This window comes from Molossus molossus, unplaced genomic scaffold, assembly GCF_014108415.1.
Source record: "Molossus molossus isolate mMolMol1 unplaced genomic scaffold, mMolMol1.p scaffold_m16_p_7, whole genome shotgun sequence".
NCBI lineage: Eukaryota > Metazoa > Chordata > Mammalia > Chiroptera > Molossidae > Molossus > Molossus molossus.
In genome coordinates, this window is record NW_023425401.1 from 48,668,461 (window position 1) to 48,683,989 (window position 15,529).

Here is a 15,529-nt window from a genome sequence, read left to right on the forward strand (position 1 = left end):
CTGTGTCAAACTCCTCCACAGTTCCATCTCACCGTCCTTGTCAACTGATTGGAGCCTCAATTATGTTCTTTAATTTCTCACATGAAGAGAAAAATGGATTTAAGCAAAATTATTCCAGTGGATATTCCCTCTTATAAAAACGCCTACTGTTTCATGTTTTCAAAGTTCTTTTCATTATGTTACCTGATCAATCACAAAAACCCTGAGGGAATAAACTGAGCACCTAGGGGTCATACTCTTCAGATGTGATGATGAAGACACAGAAGAGTTAGGAGACACCCAGTTTCTCACAGCCAGTAGGGAGATCCTTGCCTGAGGTCCAAGACTTAAAATGTGAAAATCCAATCAAATGAAAGTAACATGTTCTATTTTCACTTATATTGAAGATAATTATCAATATTTAAAGGCTATTTCTGACATTTGCTTTCACAGACAGTAATCACAGATAAGCCACTCTACATTATTTTGGCCTGTATCAAAATGGTAAGGCTAAAATCAAAGAGGAAAATATGAGAAACTTTAAAATCACTTCATTTACAAGTCTTTAACCTTGAAAAAAATATTAAATGTGTTGAAAACATGTCTCCGCATAAACAGAAATACAGCATTCCACTTTTAAATTCTTCTCAATATCTTTGCTAAAGAGACTCGGTTTATATCATTATCATAAAGAGCAATTCTTTCAGCCTTAAAAAAAAGGAAGAAAATCCTGCCATTTGTGACAACGTGGATGAACCTGGAAGACATTACACTAAGTGAAATAAGCAAGACACAGTGTGAAGGACACATCCTACATGACATCATTTAGAAAGTGGAATGGTGGTTGGCAGGGGCTAGGAGAAGTGTGAGACAGGGTCAAAGGGTACAAACTTTCCCCTGTATAAGATGAATAATTTCTAGAGATCTTCTGAATAGCACAGTACATGTAGGAGCAATACTGTATTGTACACTTAAAATTTTTCTAAGAGGGTAGATCTTAAGTGTTCTCAACATAAAAAATATAATAAATAAAAGGGTGGGAGGAAACATTGAGAAAATGATAGATGGGTTTATGGCATTGATTATGGTGATGGTATCGCCAGTGTATGAGTTGTATATATTATGCACAATTTTCTCTAAATCAAATACAATAAAAAATAAAAATAACAGATTTGCTAAAATTGAAATTACATTGAGTGTATTCCACAACAGTCAAGAAGGCCATTTTAAATAACCTCTTCTAATAGGTAAGTGAACTCAGCCTTTCAGTCAGTCATTCAGTGACTCAGTCTGTCTGTCTAACCGCTGCTCAAAAACTAGGTCTTTCAGGACAATACCAGGTTGCTTCCACAGCTCATGTTCTGGGGGCACCTCCTTAACCCAGCTAAATTACACATTTGAAGATCTTTTCCAAAACAAAGCGGACAAATGGCAACACATTTGAAAATATATGAATAGGATTTTAAAAAGTTAGAGCCATCACCCTCAATTAGCATTTAAAACAAAATCATTGAATAGTAAGTTTCAAAGTTCACTGCTATTAGTAAAAAGAGCCATCTTTGAAAAGTAACTTGGCGAGAGGCCAGGGATTGGGAGGAGGGTGTCCATGGGGGAAAAAAGAGAAACTTCTGTAACAAAAATAAATTAATAAAAAAAATTAAAAATTTAAATAAATAAATAAAATTTTTATTTTTTTGCGGGGGGAGCACTTGTAACACAACCCCTCTTTACTTCCGGCCCTCGACCCCAGTGTTCCCCGCCCTGCGATTCTGCAGTCTCCCCCTTCCTCCCCTTCCTATTTCTCTTCCGATCCGGAATTCTCCCTCTTTCCCAGCATCATCGGTTTCCCTCCAGTACCGAGTTACTGCCATACCAAACTAGTTATTACCTAATTTCTATTTCAACCCATGTTCACTGTTGCGATTTTTTTATTGTAACTAATTCTATTTATTAAACACATGTAAGAAAAGTCAAGTCTCAGGAAGAATTCTCCTCTATTCTATGTCAGGTTAAATTACTTAATGTATCCCATAACTCGGGCCCTGTCTTTGAGAAAGAAAATGCATTTGTGCTTGTCAGCTGGTTCTTAAAAGTGGAGAAACAGACATTTCACTAAAAGTCCTTTCAACAAGTTCTCAGGATTTACTAGTGCTTAAATTTTTATTTTTGTTATAGATTTATTTCTCCTCACCCTCCTTTATGAGAAAATATAAAAAATATCACAAAAGAGTTTATTCATTTGAATTTATAAAATATATCCATCTTTGCCCTGTTGTTTTGGCTCAACGGTTAGAGCGTGGACCCATGGAACGAAGGGTTCAATTCTGGTCAAGGGCAGGAACCTAGATTGTAGGTTCAATCCCCCACCCTAGTCAGGTTCTGTGGGAGGCAACCAATTGATGTGTTTCTCTCATACTGATGTTTCTCTCACTCTCTCCCTCGCTCCCTCTTTTCCACTCTCCCTAAAAATCAATGGAAAAATATCCTTGGGTGAGGATTAAAAAAAATATATATATATATATATCCATCTTCATTGTTGAGATGCCCTCAAAATTAATCTAAACCAATACATAAGAAAGCTCAACTTTCACTGAAATGTCATATTATTTCCTGTCATACTCATTTCAACAAATCCACATTTATTTATTTATTTATTTATTTTCTTTACTGATTTTAGAGAGAGGAAGGGAGAGAGAGAGAGAGATAGAAACATCGATGAGAGAGAACATTGACTGGCTATCTCCTGCATACCCCACACTGGGGATTTGGCCCACAACCTGGACATGTGCCCTGACTGGGAATCAAATGGGTGACCTCTTGGTGCATGGGTCAATGCTCAACCACTGAGCCACACTGGCCTGGCTCAACAAATCCATGTTTATGATTAAAAAAAAGCATCAACACTTTTTATATAGAAGCACAAATTTAAAATTTGGAGAGAACTATTTCAATTAGTTTCTGAAAATCCTATAAAATTGTCAATGTGACTCACAACTTGGTCCATGCTGTGCAGTTGGATCTTTATCTCAGAACTATTTGGGACCCAAGGTAACCTCCTGATCCAGGTACACTGATACCTGCTCATGGTCTCACAGACACATGGACTGACCAGGTGCCAACACCTCAGTTGCTAGGTGTCTGGGTTTCAGGTGATTTGGGTAGATATAGAGTCATTTAAGAAGAAATAGTCTTTTCTTCTTTCATTGTAGGAGAAGGTAACAGAATTCTCAAGAAACATTAAGTCTGGTACTCACAATTTTGTCTGATGCCCACTGAGTCGCTAAGCACTTACCTGGGTAATATCGGGCGAGGCCCGTGGCACTGCCAAACACCTGCCACAACAATGAAGGATCTTCATCTCGATTTTTTTTGAAAACTTCATCTAAGGCACTTGTCCAGTTGAGTTCATTTAACACAATTGTTGCTAAGAAAACAAAACAAAAAAAAAAGAAAAAGAAATTAATATAAATGTATAATAAATAATTGAATCAGTCTCCATTGATTTGCAAAATAACGTTATACATTTTCATTGCTTTACCTCTGAAAGAACTCTAATCCAGTAGCTATCAAAATGTTCAGACATGGAATTATTTCTTCAAACAAATTTTTATAGGATGGTGGCCTTTTTGACATTTGGGGCTGGGTAGTTCTTTGTGTGGGAGCATCCTGTACTTTGTAGAACACTCAGCAGTATCTCTGGCCTCTGCCCACTAGATGCCAGTACCATCCCCCTTGTTGTGACAAGCAAAACTGTCTCCAGACAGCAACAGACAACCCCTGGAGGGCAAAACTGCTTCCTGCTGAGAACAACTCTAACACGTAAAACAGACAACAGCCGAGCTCTCCAGCTCTCTCGGGAGAAAAGGTGGGGGAGACATTCCTCTCTTCAGGCAGCTCTGAAGAAACCTACAGGACACCTCGGGGCACAATTTGATGACCACCTCCCTCAATTATTGATGAGTCTCTGTGATACACTAACATAATCTGGTGCTTGTCATTGATCACAGCTGCAGATTTTTGTTCATTTACACAACAACAAAAAATGTATTCATCTTGACAAAACATTGGTTCAGAGCCTTGACAATATCAGTGTTAGAAATGTAAAGTAGCTCAAACTTTATTACACCACTATGAATAGCAGTTTTCTCTTTTTCTAATTAGCTCAATTAATAATTAGAGTATGGTGCTAATAAGGATGAGGTCATTGATTTTGATACCTACTGGTAACTGCTGAGTAAAAAATGCCATTCATTACAACGGAAGAGAAGCACTGTGATGTGGCATATAACAAGGGTTAAAATAGCATATAATTTGTCAATATGGGCCTCTGTAATCACAGCCTCCCATGTCTAACATACTAAATATTTAATTGGCTTAGAACATTATTTTCCCTTTACACAAAAGATGATTGATAACCTCATATCTTTGGGGGGAGGAGGGGTGAAAATATGCCCCCAGCAATATTGGGCCTCTCTGTACTTAGAATCTATGACCAAGCCTAAACAGTGGAAATTAGCTTGGGATAAGAACTGGAGATATTGTTTAACTTCTTTTCTTTTTGGCTGCTACAGAGAATAAAGGAAACAGATGCACCAATGGTTAACCATGCACAAGATTTTTTTAAAGTAAAAGAATAAAGAGCTTCTATCAAAAAAGATGTATAACATGTGCTTGTATATTAAAGTTTATCTTTTACAAAAAAATGAAAACAGGGTATTGTAACATTGTTCTGGGACCAGCATCCTAATGCATTTCTCATTATTGAAAACTAACAAGATTTCCATCTTTATAGATGTGATTACTTCCAGAAGGATCAGTGTGTGTGTGAATATTCATGAGCTGGGTCAGATTCATAGTGCATCTGAGATACCAGTGATTTCAAATGCAAAAGCATGATCCAATGAACACTAAGTGACCAATTATATAAAAATTTTTATTTATGAGTAACCTGAACAGATATTCACTATTCATGAATATTTATAGTAATATACAAAAACATCACAGAAAATAAGGGACATTATACTTTTCTTCAAACATTTATAAATTTAATAGTAATATTCCACTGAACAAATGATCATGTTTATTTATGATCCAGATAGAGTTCATTAATATCCAGTCTATTCTATCTCTTCAATTTCCTTCGCTATTTAATTCACACTAAGCAACAACTGATATCTAATTATTTTTAATAAAGTTTTGTTTTTTTCAAGGCTATTTTTTTTTTAAGTTTTATTTGATAACAGCTACTAAAGATTAGACTCTGATACCTTGTTGTGAATTATACTTGTATATACTTGGGGAAAAAGTCAAGCTCTGAAATATTCTTACTATATTGGTAATATGTTTTAAAATTTGCAGTTTATACATTTAAAAATTCTCTTTTTCAGATAGGACATTGGTGAAGTAGATTTAAAATCTTTTTCTCAAAATTCAATCATCTGCAAATGAGCAAAGTACATAAAATTTTGCAGAATAGGCTCTTGAATTTATTTTAAACTTTACTCAGAATGAAAGAAATGGTATTGTATACCTATCACAAGGTTTATCAACTTGATAATAGTATGTGGCAACAAGTGAGGATATAAGTACTTCCATTTGTCATTGGATATTATAAAGGCTTTGCATATAATCTTTATTCTGTTAGTCACAATCTTTATTTGAACGTATGGAGCAAGAAATCAAAATTCAAAGTTGGCCATGGGAGCACAACATGAATGCAACCTCCTTCAAGGACAGCTTGGTTGTCGCTGTCTTTCAAAAATGAACGTGGTCTTTAACAATTTCAGGGGATTTATCCTATGAAGAGAGTATGGATCTCTAGTCTTTAACCAGAGAATTTTAGAGCAAGAGTCATTCATTCAATCATGGCATTCAGATTTCTTAAAACACCAAAACTACAAAGTAAAATGTATTGCTGCACTAGGAAAAATTTTTCCCCAGCTACATTGAAAGCAACTATAAATATAAAAGAAAATATGTAAAGCATCAAAGTAAACAAACAAGTATGAGTATATTTTAGATGCTTCTTGGTTATTTGGCTAGATTTTTCTAATCCAGGTGATAAATTTACATTTGACTAATAAACATATATTATTTTAGTATCCTGAAAGGAGCAGATCTTTGTCTTCTTAAACTTGTAAAATTAAAGACTACCTTAGTTCAGAATTACAAAGTGAACCAACATTTCTCCATTTCTATGCTATTAGCAAAACTCAGGATAAACAATACTGAAATAACTGGGTATTCTGCAGATGATGGAATAAAAAAACTAATGCAGAATAGTGGACACATTAAAACAAATCTGTGTCATTTCCTGAATACACTTTCTTCCTTTGCTACTTTCATTATATCTACACACATACATTCTCTCTCTCTCTCTTCCTCCCTCTCCTCAAATTTTAAGTAGAGTTAATTTTTAAAAAATATGTTTTTATTGACTTTTAGAGAGAGAGGAGGAAAGAGGGAGAGAGATAGAAACATCTGTGAGAGACAAACATGGATCGGTTCAGGCCCCATCTGGAATCAAACTGGCGACCTCTTGGTGCTTGGGTGGATGCTCAGCCACCGAGCCACACCTGCTGGGCTTAAGCAGGGTTTATTTAGGGAAATGTTTTTAATTATCTATTCTGGCTACAACTGGGTAAAAAGCATTAGACAAGTTAAAAATTATTAGTAGGAGATCTTCTGTTTTATATTATAAAGAGATCATGTGGTTATACTGCTGGTGCCTTTCTCTGGCCTCAGTCAGTCTTTTCAGAGTCCCCTGTTTTTCTTACACCGTAGTCCTTAAGGGATAAAACATGGTCCTTACATGATGAAAAAAATATCTGAATGACCGAATTCCTTGGAAAATTATTCTCAGTCAATATTACTCTGGATTATGAAACTGTATTTTTCATTCACATAAAGACCTGGAAAAAAAAAAATGTGGCACTCTGACTCAATCAAGTTCAACAAATTATAAATGTCCATCTGTCGATGTATATTATAAACATTTTAAAAATGCAATTAGTTTTCTGTAAGTCACAATCTGTATTTGAAAGTCCAGCGCAAGAAGTCAAAATTCAAGAGATTTTATTTAATTGCTGAAATAATGATATAAATTAGTAGCCACATATTGTTTCATACAAGAACTCCAGAATAAAATTTAAAAGAACTTGAATCCGGCCAGTGTGGCTCAGTGGTTGAGCATCGACCCGTGCACTAAGAGGCTGCCAGTTCAGTTCCCAGTCAGGGCACATGCCCAGGTTGTGAGCCAAATTCCCAGTGGGGGGTATGCAGGAGGCTGCCGGTCAATGTTCTCTCTCATCAATGTTTCTATCTCTCTCTTCCTTTCCCTTCCTCTCTCCCTAAAAACAAAAAACAGAACTTAAAATATTTCTTGGCCATAAATAAAACTTTACCTTTTATTTGGACAGACATACTTAAGAACATGGATAATAGTTCTAACTGGTTTTCTATAAGTTTAGCAGTATTTAAAATAATTGTATTTGATATATTTTATCAATTATGTATTATATGTGTTGCATTTTTACTATATTGTGTACTATGCAGGGGTGGGCAAAAGTAAGTTTTCAGTTGTTTGTATGGAAAATAATACAATAATTATTAAATAACAGTACAAGAATACACTCGGTTTCATGTACTCACAATTGTAAACCTACTTTTGCCCAGCGCTGTGTTCACTCACGCCCTCCTCCCATAGTCCAAAAAACAGTAACGTTTTACATTCACACAAACTTCTAATGTCTTGTTTGAAAGGGTATTAGAAGTATATGAGTGACACTTTTTCTCAGTGTAGGAGAGTAACCGGTCAGTGGTGATCTAGCCTTGAACATGTGGCCAGTAACTAATGAACGCAAGTGAAGTGTCTTATGGCTACTTCAATAGCAAAATTAGTCCTCATTTTCTGCCAACTTTAAAGAAACGAAGAACTTTATCTTTGTTAGAAAATTAGATTTTGCAAAAATAAGTCTTTTATAGATGTCCAAGGCTAAGCCTATTAAAATCAGTGAATGCTGGGTAAGCAGACCTTGACTTTGGGCCTCTGTTCTGAATAGTGTAACAGGATTTCAATGACAATTGCCTCAGAATGCAAGCGTACATCTCTATTCTTCTCATACTTAGTTTTCAAAAACATGGCCTTGGTGTTCAATGATTCGCTCTCTTAGAGTATTTATTGTTCAATCTGTCTTGCCAAGCGAAGAAAGGAAAATCTAATTTGTAACAGCATAAAAGAAGCACCTTACATTCGCTGCTAATTCTTTTAAAATACACAACATATTTATATCTTGTTTATGACATTAAATACAAAATTTTTGCTAAGTTCTTAATGCAATTTTCTTCTATAAACTTCAACCTGTAAAGTATTGCTCTGTTGATCCCTTTTTAAGTTTTAATATATTTTGTTGACTTATTCAGAGTTCAGTGCCTCGTCGTGAATTGAGGACCCAATATGACTATTTCAAAAACCTTAAGTTTATTTATAATATCAACCACAGCTTTCAAATGAAACAAATATATGTAGAAAAAAGAAATATATTTTTAATGATTTACTTAAAATATAAATAACACTGGTACACCTGGATCAAAAATATATTTTATAAAACATAAAACAGCTTTGGTAAGTCTCTCATAAGACCTGTAAATATTGAAGTTATGTAAGAAATCAGATGCTAAAAATTGTTGTTGTTTTTTTATGGTAAATAATGAAAACAAGAAAACTGGCCAAAATGTTTACTATACTATTTCTAGTTAACTAATAATATGATTCTCTTATCAAAGCCTTGCATTGTGATAAAATATATTTTATATAAGCTGTTGACACTGGTAATAACAAATAAGCACATGCTGTGTGCTGCTGGTATGTTAACCATTTCCTATGCGTTATCTCATTTAACTTTAGAAAGACACTTTTGAGTGAAACACTAATATTATCTCCTTTTTAGATGACTAAAAAAAAAAAACGCTTAGAAAGAGCATACAATTTGCCAAAAATCACAGTTCCAAATGAAGAGACAGGACTCAAGTATGTGTCAGATTCTCAAATTCTTACTGTATGTGAGCTATTTATTTCTAAGTTTCATTATATGTTTAGCTCTAATTATTTAAAATTCTAAATCTAAAAAAAAAAAAAAAAGTCAATGCCTTTGTAACACAGTGTTTCTCAACTGAGAGAAATAGTCCCCCAAGGGGATATTCAGCAATGTCTAGAGACATTTTTGGTTGTTGTGACTGGCGGGACGTTATTCACTCTGTTGGATAGCAGCCAGGGATGCCCTAATCATCCTACAACGCACAGAACATGCCCCACAAGAAAGAATTACTACAATGTCAATAGTTCCCACATTTAGAAATCTGGCTCAAGTTCAACTACAAACACAAGACAATGAATCCATTTTGTAAAAAGCAATATTCCAAAGAATACTGTTGACAAACAGCCAGAACAAAACTTCTTCAAAGTGAAAGTTGATATAATTTTAAAAATATTATTTGATATTAATTTATCTCAATATTTCAACATTTTGACACCTTTGGGTTGAGCAAATTTTCTTTCTCCTACCTACAAAAGTAAGGATTCAAAGGTACTTTTTAATGCCATTAAATGTTATCGCTTTCCACCACCTACCTGCTTTTGGACATTCACAGAATATTAGAGTTTCACTTTGATGTTGTTGTTGTTATTATTTTTAATGAGTCAACACTTACTGTGTGGATTCTAAACTACACCTATTTCTATAACACATGTTTATTTTATCACATATAATATGAGGTAGTCACTAAAAAAGATGCATTTAACAGATGAGCTAAACCAGATGTCATTAATTTTATTCATCAACCCTAATCTCTAAAAGGTAAAATGTTATAATAAGAAGAAACTCATTGATCCAATTAAGTGCACAGACAAAAAGAATCCACTTTAAAGACTAGACAGTGCACATAAATATTAAAATGAATGAATCTTTTCAGTGGATTTGGCTAAGGGAATCTCATCTAATCCCAGTGTAATTGAAAGATTAATAAAATACAGAGAGAGGGGAAGACCAAATCTAATCTCTCTAATCGCAGCTCAGGCACCGGTCTCCACCTCCCACTGCAGATGGGAGAACAGAAGGGTCCAAGGCATCTGTAGACCCTGATGACAAGATAAGCCTTATTCGTACAGTTAATTTAGTACAAATATTAAAAGGCCCTTGTCCTTGTCAATTCTCTAACCCCCATATTACTGCGATTTCTGGTCTTACTCCTTATGTTTTCCGTTTCCCGTAGATTGAGCATGTGGCTAATACCCAGGACACAGCTGTTCCACTTTAATGAAATCTGAAAACTGTGGAGCACACAGAAAGAGCTCAGAAGAGATCCACTTTGTCATTAAAGAAAATAAGAATGCAAGGGGAACAGAAGACCCTAGGATATAATGTCAGGTTTAGTAATTGAAGGATTTTAAATGTCACTTTCAATAAAAGGATAATTGTTAAGATTTTTCTTGGAAGGGTGTAGTGATTTTGTATGAGAATAATAATAGATGTTTTTACTTTTCAAGCATTTGATGTTTTTCTGTTCCTAACATTATAAAAACACACACACACAATTAGTGACTTTGGTAGCAAAGAGTGTATATCACTGGCACAGCAGGCGACTTACAACGAATCACTTAACCTCTTGTGCATCTGTCGTTCTTACATCTAAAACTGAACATAAATACACTAAGAATTCTAGATAGCCTTCAGGGTTAGCATGAATAACAAATAAGTTTATGAATAAAAAGGAACCAGTGAACATGATTTTATTATAGTCCTTTACTTAGCTGGAATGAAACATTGTAACATGGACATGTCCCTTAGATGTCTTACATAGATAATAGCTTCTTTTTTACATCTCTGCATATTATATTAGTCTTGTCGGTTACTTTCTTTTACTTAACAATTAACATATCTCTCCACCTATTATGTAATAAAGCCACTTTCCTATGTCTACCCCTAATTAAAAGCTCTCATATCATGAAATACTCTTCATTTACACCATGTAGGTAAAATATAGTTTAAATTTGCGAACATTGCATAATTTATTAATATAAACCAGAATTTTTAAATTACCCGAAGAAGACAATCCAATTTCCTCCATTGATACAAAGTTATTTTCATCATAAATTCAACTACTTGTAATTAAGATATCAACAAAACTGTCAAATATCTATTTTTATAGATTACTTGTACTTAGAACAATGTTTGTCATTTAGTAACTGCACAACTGTTGCCTACCCTTAACATTATCATTATTATCTTATTCACCTTTTTTTTTTTTTTTTACTCCTCACTGAGGAAATGTTTTACTGATTTTAGAGAGATGGGAAGGGGGAGAGGGAGGGAGGGAGGCAGGGATAGAGAGAGAAAGAGAGAGAGAGATTGACCTCAGAGAAACATCAATCTGCTGTCCCAGGCACCACCCCCACCAGGATGGAACCTGAAACACTGGTGTGTGCCCTGACAAAGAATTGTACCAGTAGCCTTTCAGGAGAACACTCTAAGCAACTGAGCCACATCAGCCAGGGCTTATTCATCTCTCAATATTCAGCATTTAAAAAGTTTTGAAAAAAATATCTTGATGGAGGAATTCTAATTGAGCTGCTAAGATGCTAGAATGAAGGATTAAAACCTAGCATTCTCTCCTCTCCTCTCCTCAAGGAACTTTTGCTCTTGCCTCAGCCCTAAGTCAATGTCCAACAACATTGTTTAATCTCCTTACTATAAATCTCATTAAGAGAACAGTGTGCTAACCTTTCAAAAATTATTTACATTGCTACAAGAGAATGCAAACTAAAAAAAAAAAAAAAAAAAAGGTTATCTCTAATGATAGTGCTTAATGTACTGTGTAAGTTTGGTGAGCAGATGATTTTTACAATGGGATATTCCAGTGCTCCCAGAAAACAAACCAATGTGGTGAATGCTGCCATGACAGAATAGACACACTACAATTCTGAGAGAAGAAATTCAATTAGATAAGGTCTAATATACATACCAGACACAGCACACACAGAGTTACACACACACAAATCTGTTAAAGCTGAGAGGAAAGTCTGAGTGAGAATTACAGACCAAATTAGATACGGGTTATCTCTTGCTTTTGCTCGGGGACTCCCTAACTGCGTAGGGAACTTAGTGTCTCCATATAAAGCTGGTCTGCTGAATTCAAAATGAAGGATCAAACAGAATTGGAGCTGACTAATGAGATATGGTTGAAGAAGAAGGATAACAAGGCTCCTGGGGACTGGGGTGATACTATCAATAAGGCGCACGCTGCTTGCTACTTAAGGGTTTGTGTCAACCAGTTTTAGAATAAAGAGTTGCCTGGTGATTTAAAGATGCAAAGATCAGATGCACTGAAACCCAATACACAGTACTTGGTTGTAATCAAGAAGAGCAATCACTTGGTTTAAACACCACTCGCTGCTTCAGTGTGAAACAAAACAAAACAAAATAAACTGAAGAAACTGAATGATGGATTGTTACTTCTAGAGTCATGTTACCTAAAATTATGAATAAAATAGAATACCATTTCTAAGACAACATGAGGTTAATATCCTTATATCTCTAGTTGCACACAAATAGAAAATTGACCAAATGCAAATAAAGTTATATACATGCAGAGCACTCATTAAGTATTTTGTTATTCATACAGAGAGACATCTATATATGATAAGAAAAACAAATACACCAACTCGGTCAGTTTTCAGGATGCTTACCACATAGTGAGCATGGTTTCTTCAGATTTTAATGTACTTGTTATAGTTATTGACATTTAATTTACATCCATCAGCCCTCACTACTGCATTGTTCAGCGAATGTCTTAATAATACAGAAATAATTCATTTTCTATTCTAATAAGTCATTCATTTTTAATTTTCATTCATAGCTTAACATCATCCCCCAAAAGTTTAAATTTATCAAAATCCAATTGGTTAAAGAAGTTCTGACATAGCTTTAAAATATTATAAATAATTCAACACCTGATCAAAGCAAATACTTCACACATAAGCTTTAAAAAATGGTTTAAAGGTTTTTTACCTGACAAACTACAATAGAACATGGTAAATGCCAAGGTCAAATAGGTTCTAGCTCCTATGCATCTCTCATCTTCTTTCACTCCATTGCCACACTCACTCAGGTCTTTCGTAATAACCTTTAAATAGTCTCCCTGCTCACTTTCCACGCTTCTTCCCTGCTGCCACAGTGTTCTATTTGGCAAATGCCCTCCTAATTAAAAGTTTTCAGTTATACTCTGTGAAACCTGCTCTTTAATGATAAGTTTCTATCTAATCTTATGACCTCCTCTCCCACTGCTCTTTCGAGCATCCCAGCTAATGAATGACACCTGCCCTTCCCAGAGGCTAGCATTGCCTCCTGCCTCCCACATCATCACAGTCACTTTCTTCTCAGTTTGGACAGTTTTCTACCGTGTTTACTTGTTAAACTTCTCTCTCTTTTTGTTTCCTCTTGAGTTTTTTCTTCAAATTTATTGTGGTGACTTCCGGTCAAGATGGCGGCGTAGGTAAACATGGTATCGCGTCCGCCCACAACCACATACAAGTTACACCTAAACTACAGAACAACCATCATTCAAAACCGCCTGAAATCAAGCTGAATGAAAGTCCTACAACTACGGAATTAAAGCAGCAGCCACATCCAGACTGGTAGGAGGGGCGGAGGCGGACAGGCTGGTCCCACACCCACGTGTGGCGGATAAAAATCAGGAGGATACCTCGGCTGGGAAGATCCTTCCTGAGGACTGAGGGGTCCCTGTCCCACAACAGGCGCCCACTCAGGGTTCCAGTGCCAGAGAGAGAATCCCCATAACTTCTGGCTGGAAAAACCAGCAGGAACTGAGGCTCAGGGAGGCTGATGCTGCTGGAGCCCCAGGCAGCTCCTTAAAGGGCCCGCGCACAGACTTATCGGACTCTCTCCCTCTAAGCTTGGAGGGGAGGCAGCTAGAGGGGCCTCAGAGACATACAGGAAAGAAATGAGCTGTTTGGCACTGGAACAAGGGCTGGAGAGGGGGCTTTCTCCGGGACAAATGTGCTGTGAGAGGCCTTTGTTCCTTTGGTGAGCCCTTCCCTGGGGCGGCAGACAGAAGCCATATCTGGGACTCCAGCAACCTGGCTCACACTGGTAGCCCCACCCTGCTGACTCCCTGAGGCCCCGCCCCACCCCACCCCACCCAACTTTCAAGCCCACCCAAGCTGTTGCCACTTGCTTAACCATAAGATTGGCCTGTCTTGGATCCTGCTTCAGGTTTTTCCTAAATTCTTTCAAATGAGCAGCATCTGGTCTCAGCTGGCCCCATACCGCTTGTTAAGTAATACACAGAAACAAACACAGGGAGGCAGCCAAAATGAGGAGACAAAGAAACAGGTTCCAAATGAAAGAACAGAACAAAATCCCAGGAAAAGAACTAAGCGAAATGGAGATAAGCAACCTAACAAATGCTGTGTTCAAAACACTGCTTGTAAGGATGCTCAACGAACTTAGTGAGAACCTCATGAACTTAGTGAGGGCCTCAAGAGCATAAAAAAGGACCAGTCAGAAATGAAGAAGGCACAAGCAGAAATGAAGGAGGCACTAACTAAAATAAAGAATAATTTACACAGATTCAATAGTAGAGTAGGTGAAGCCAAGAAGCAAACCATTGATTTGGAATATAAGGAAGCAAAAAATGCCCAATCAGAACTGAAAAAAGAAAAAAGAATCCAAAAAAATGAGGATCGTGTAAGGAGTCTCTGGGACAACTTCAAGCGTGCCAACATTCGCATCTTGGGGGTGCCAGAAGAAGAAGAGCGAAAACAAGAAATGGAAAACCTGTTTGAAACAATATTGGCAGAAAACTTTCCTAACTTGGTGAAGGAAACAGACATACAAGTCCAGGAAGCACAGAGAGTCCCAAACAAGATGAACCCCAAGAGGCCCACACCAAGACCCATCATCAACAAAATGCAAAAGGTTCAAGACAAAGAAAGAATCTTAAAAGCAGGAGGAAAAAGGCAGCTAGTTACCTACAAGGGAGTTCCCACTAGGCTGTCAGCTGATTTCTCAAAAGAAACTTTGCAGGCCAGAAGGGAGTGGCAAGAAATATTCAGAGTGATGAAAAGCAAGAACCTACAACCAGGATTACTCTATCCTGCAAAGCTGTCATTTAGAATCGATGGCCATATAAAGACTTTCCCAGACAAGAAAAAGTTAAAGCAGTTCACCACCAACAACCAATATTATATGAAATGATGAAGGGTCTTTTTGACTAAAAAGATAAAATATATGAACAAACAAAATGGCAGTGAATACATATATATCAACAATGGAATCTACAAACAAAATGAACAGGTAAAACAGAAACATTCTCATAGATACAGAGAACATTTTGTTGTTTGCCAGATGGGAGGGGGTTGGGGGAATGGGTGAAAAAGGTGAAGGGATTAAGAAGTACAAATTCACTGCTAGACTGACAAACCTCAAAGGGAAAGGGGTTGGGGGGGTGGGAAGAAATAAACCAAAGAACTTAT

At 36.3% G+C, this 15,529-nt stretch overlaps 1 protein-coding gene across 3 annotated transcripts in view; it reads right to left on the reverse strand.

Moving 5' to 3' along the window:
• The window catches only part of CACNA2D1 (calcium voltage-gated channel auxiliary subunit alpha2delta 1), a 509,634-nt gene that overhangs the window by 140,057 nt on the left and 354,048 nt on the right, over positions 1-15,529 (reverse strand). For all 3 annotated transcript variants that reach the window (XM_036247167.1, XM_036247166.1, XM_036247165.1), the window contains exon 7: positions 3,272-3,403. In XM_036247167.1, the coding sequence (XP_036103060.1) occupies positions 3,272-3,403 (132 nt within the window). The remainder of the gene's footprint in view (positions 1-3,271; positions 3,404-15,529) is intronic.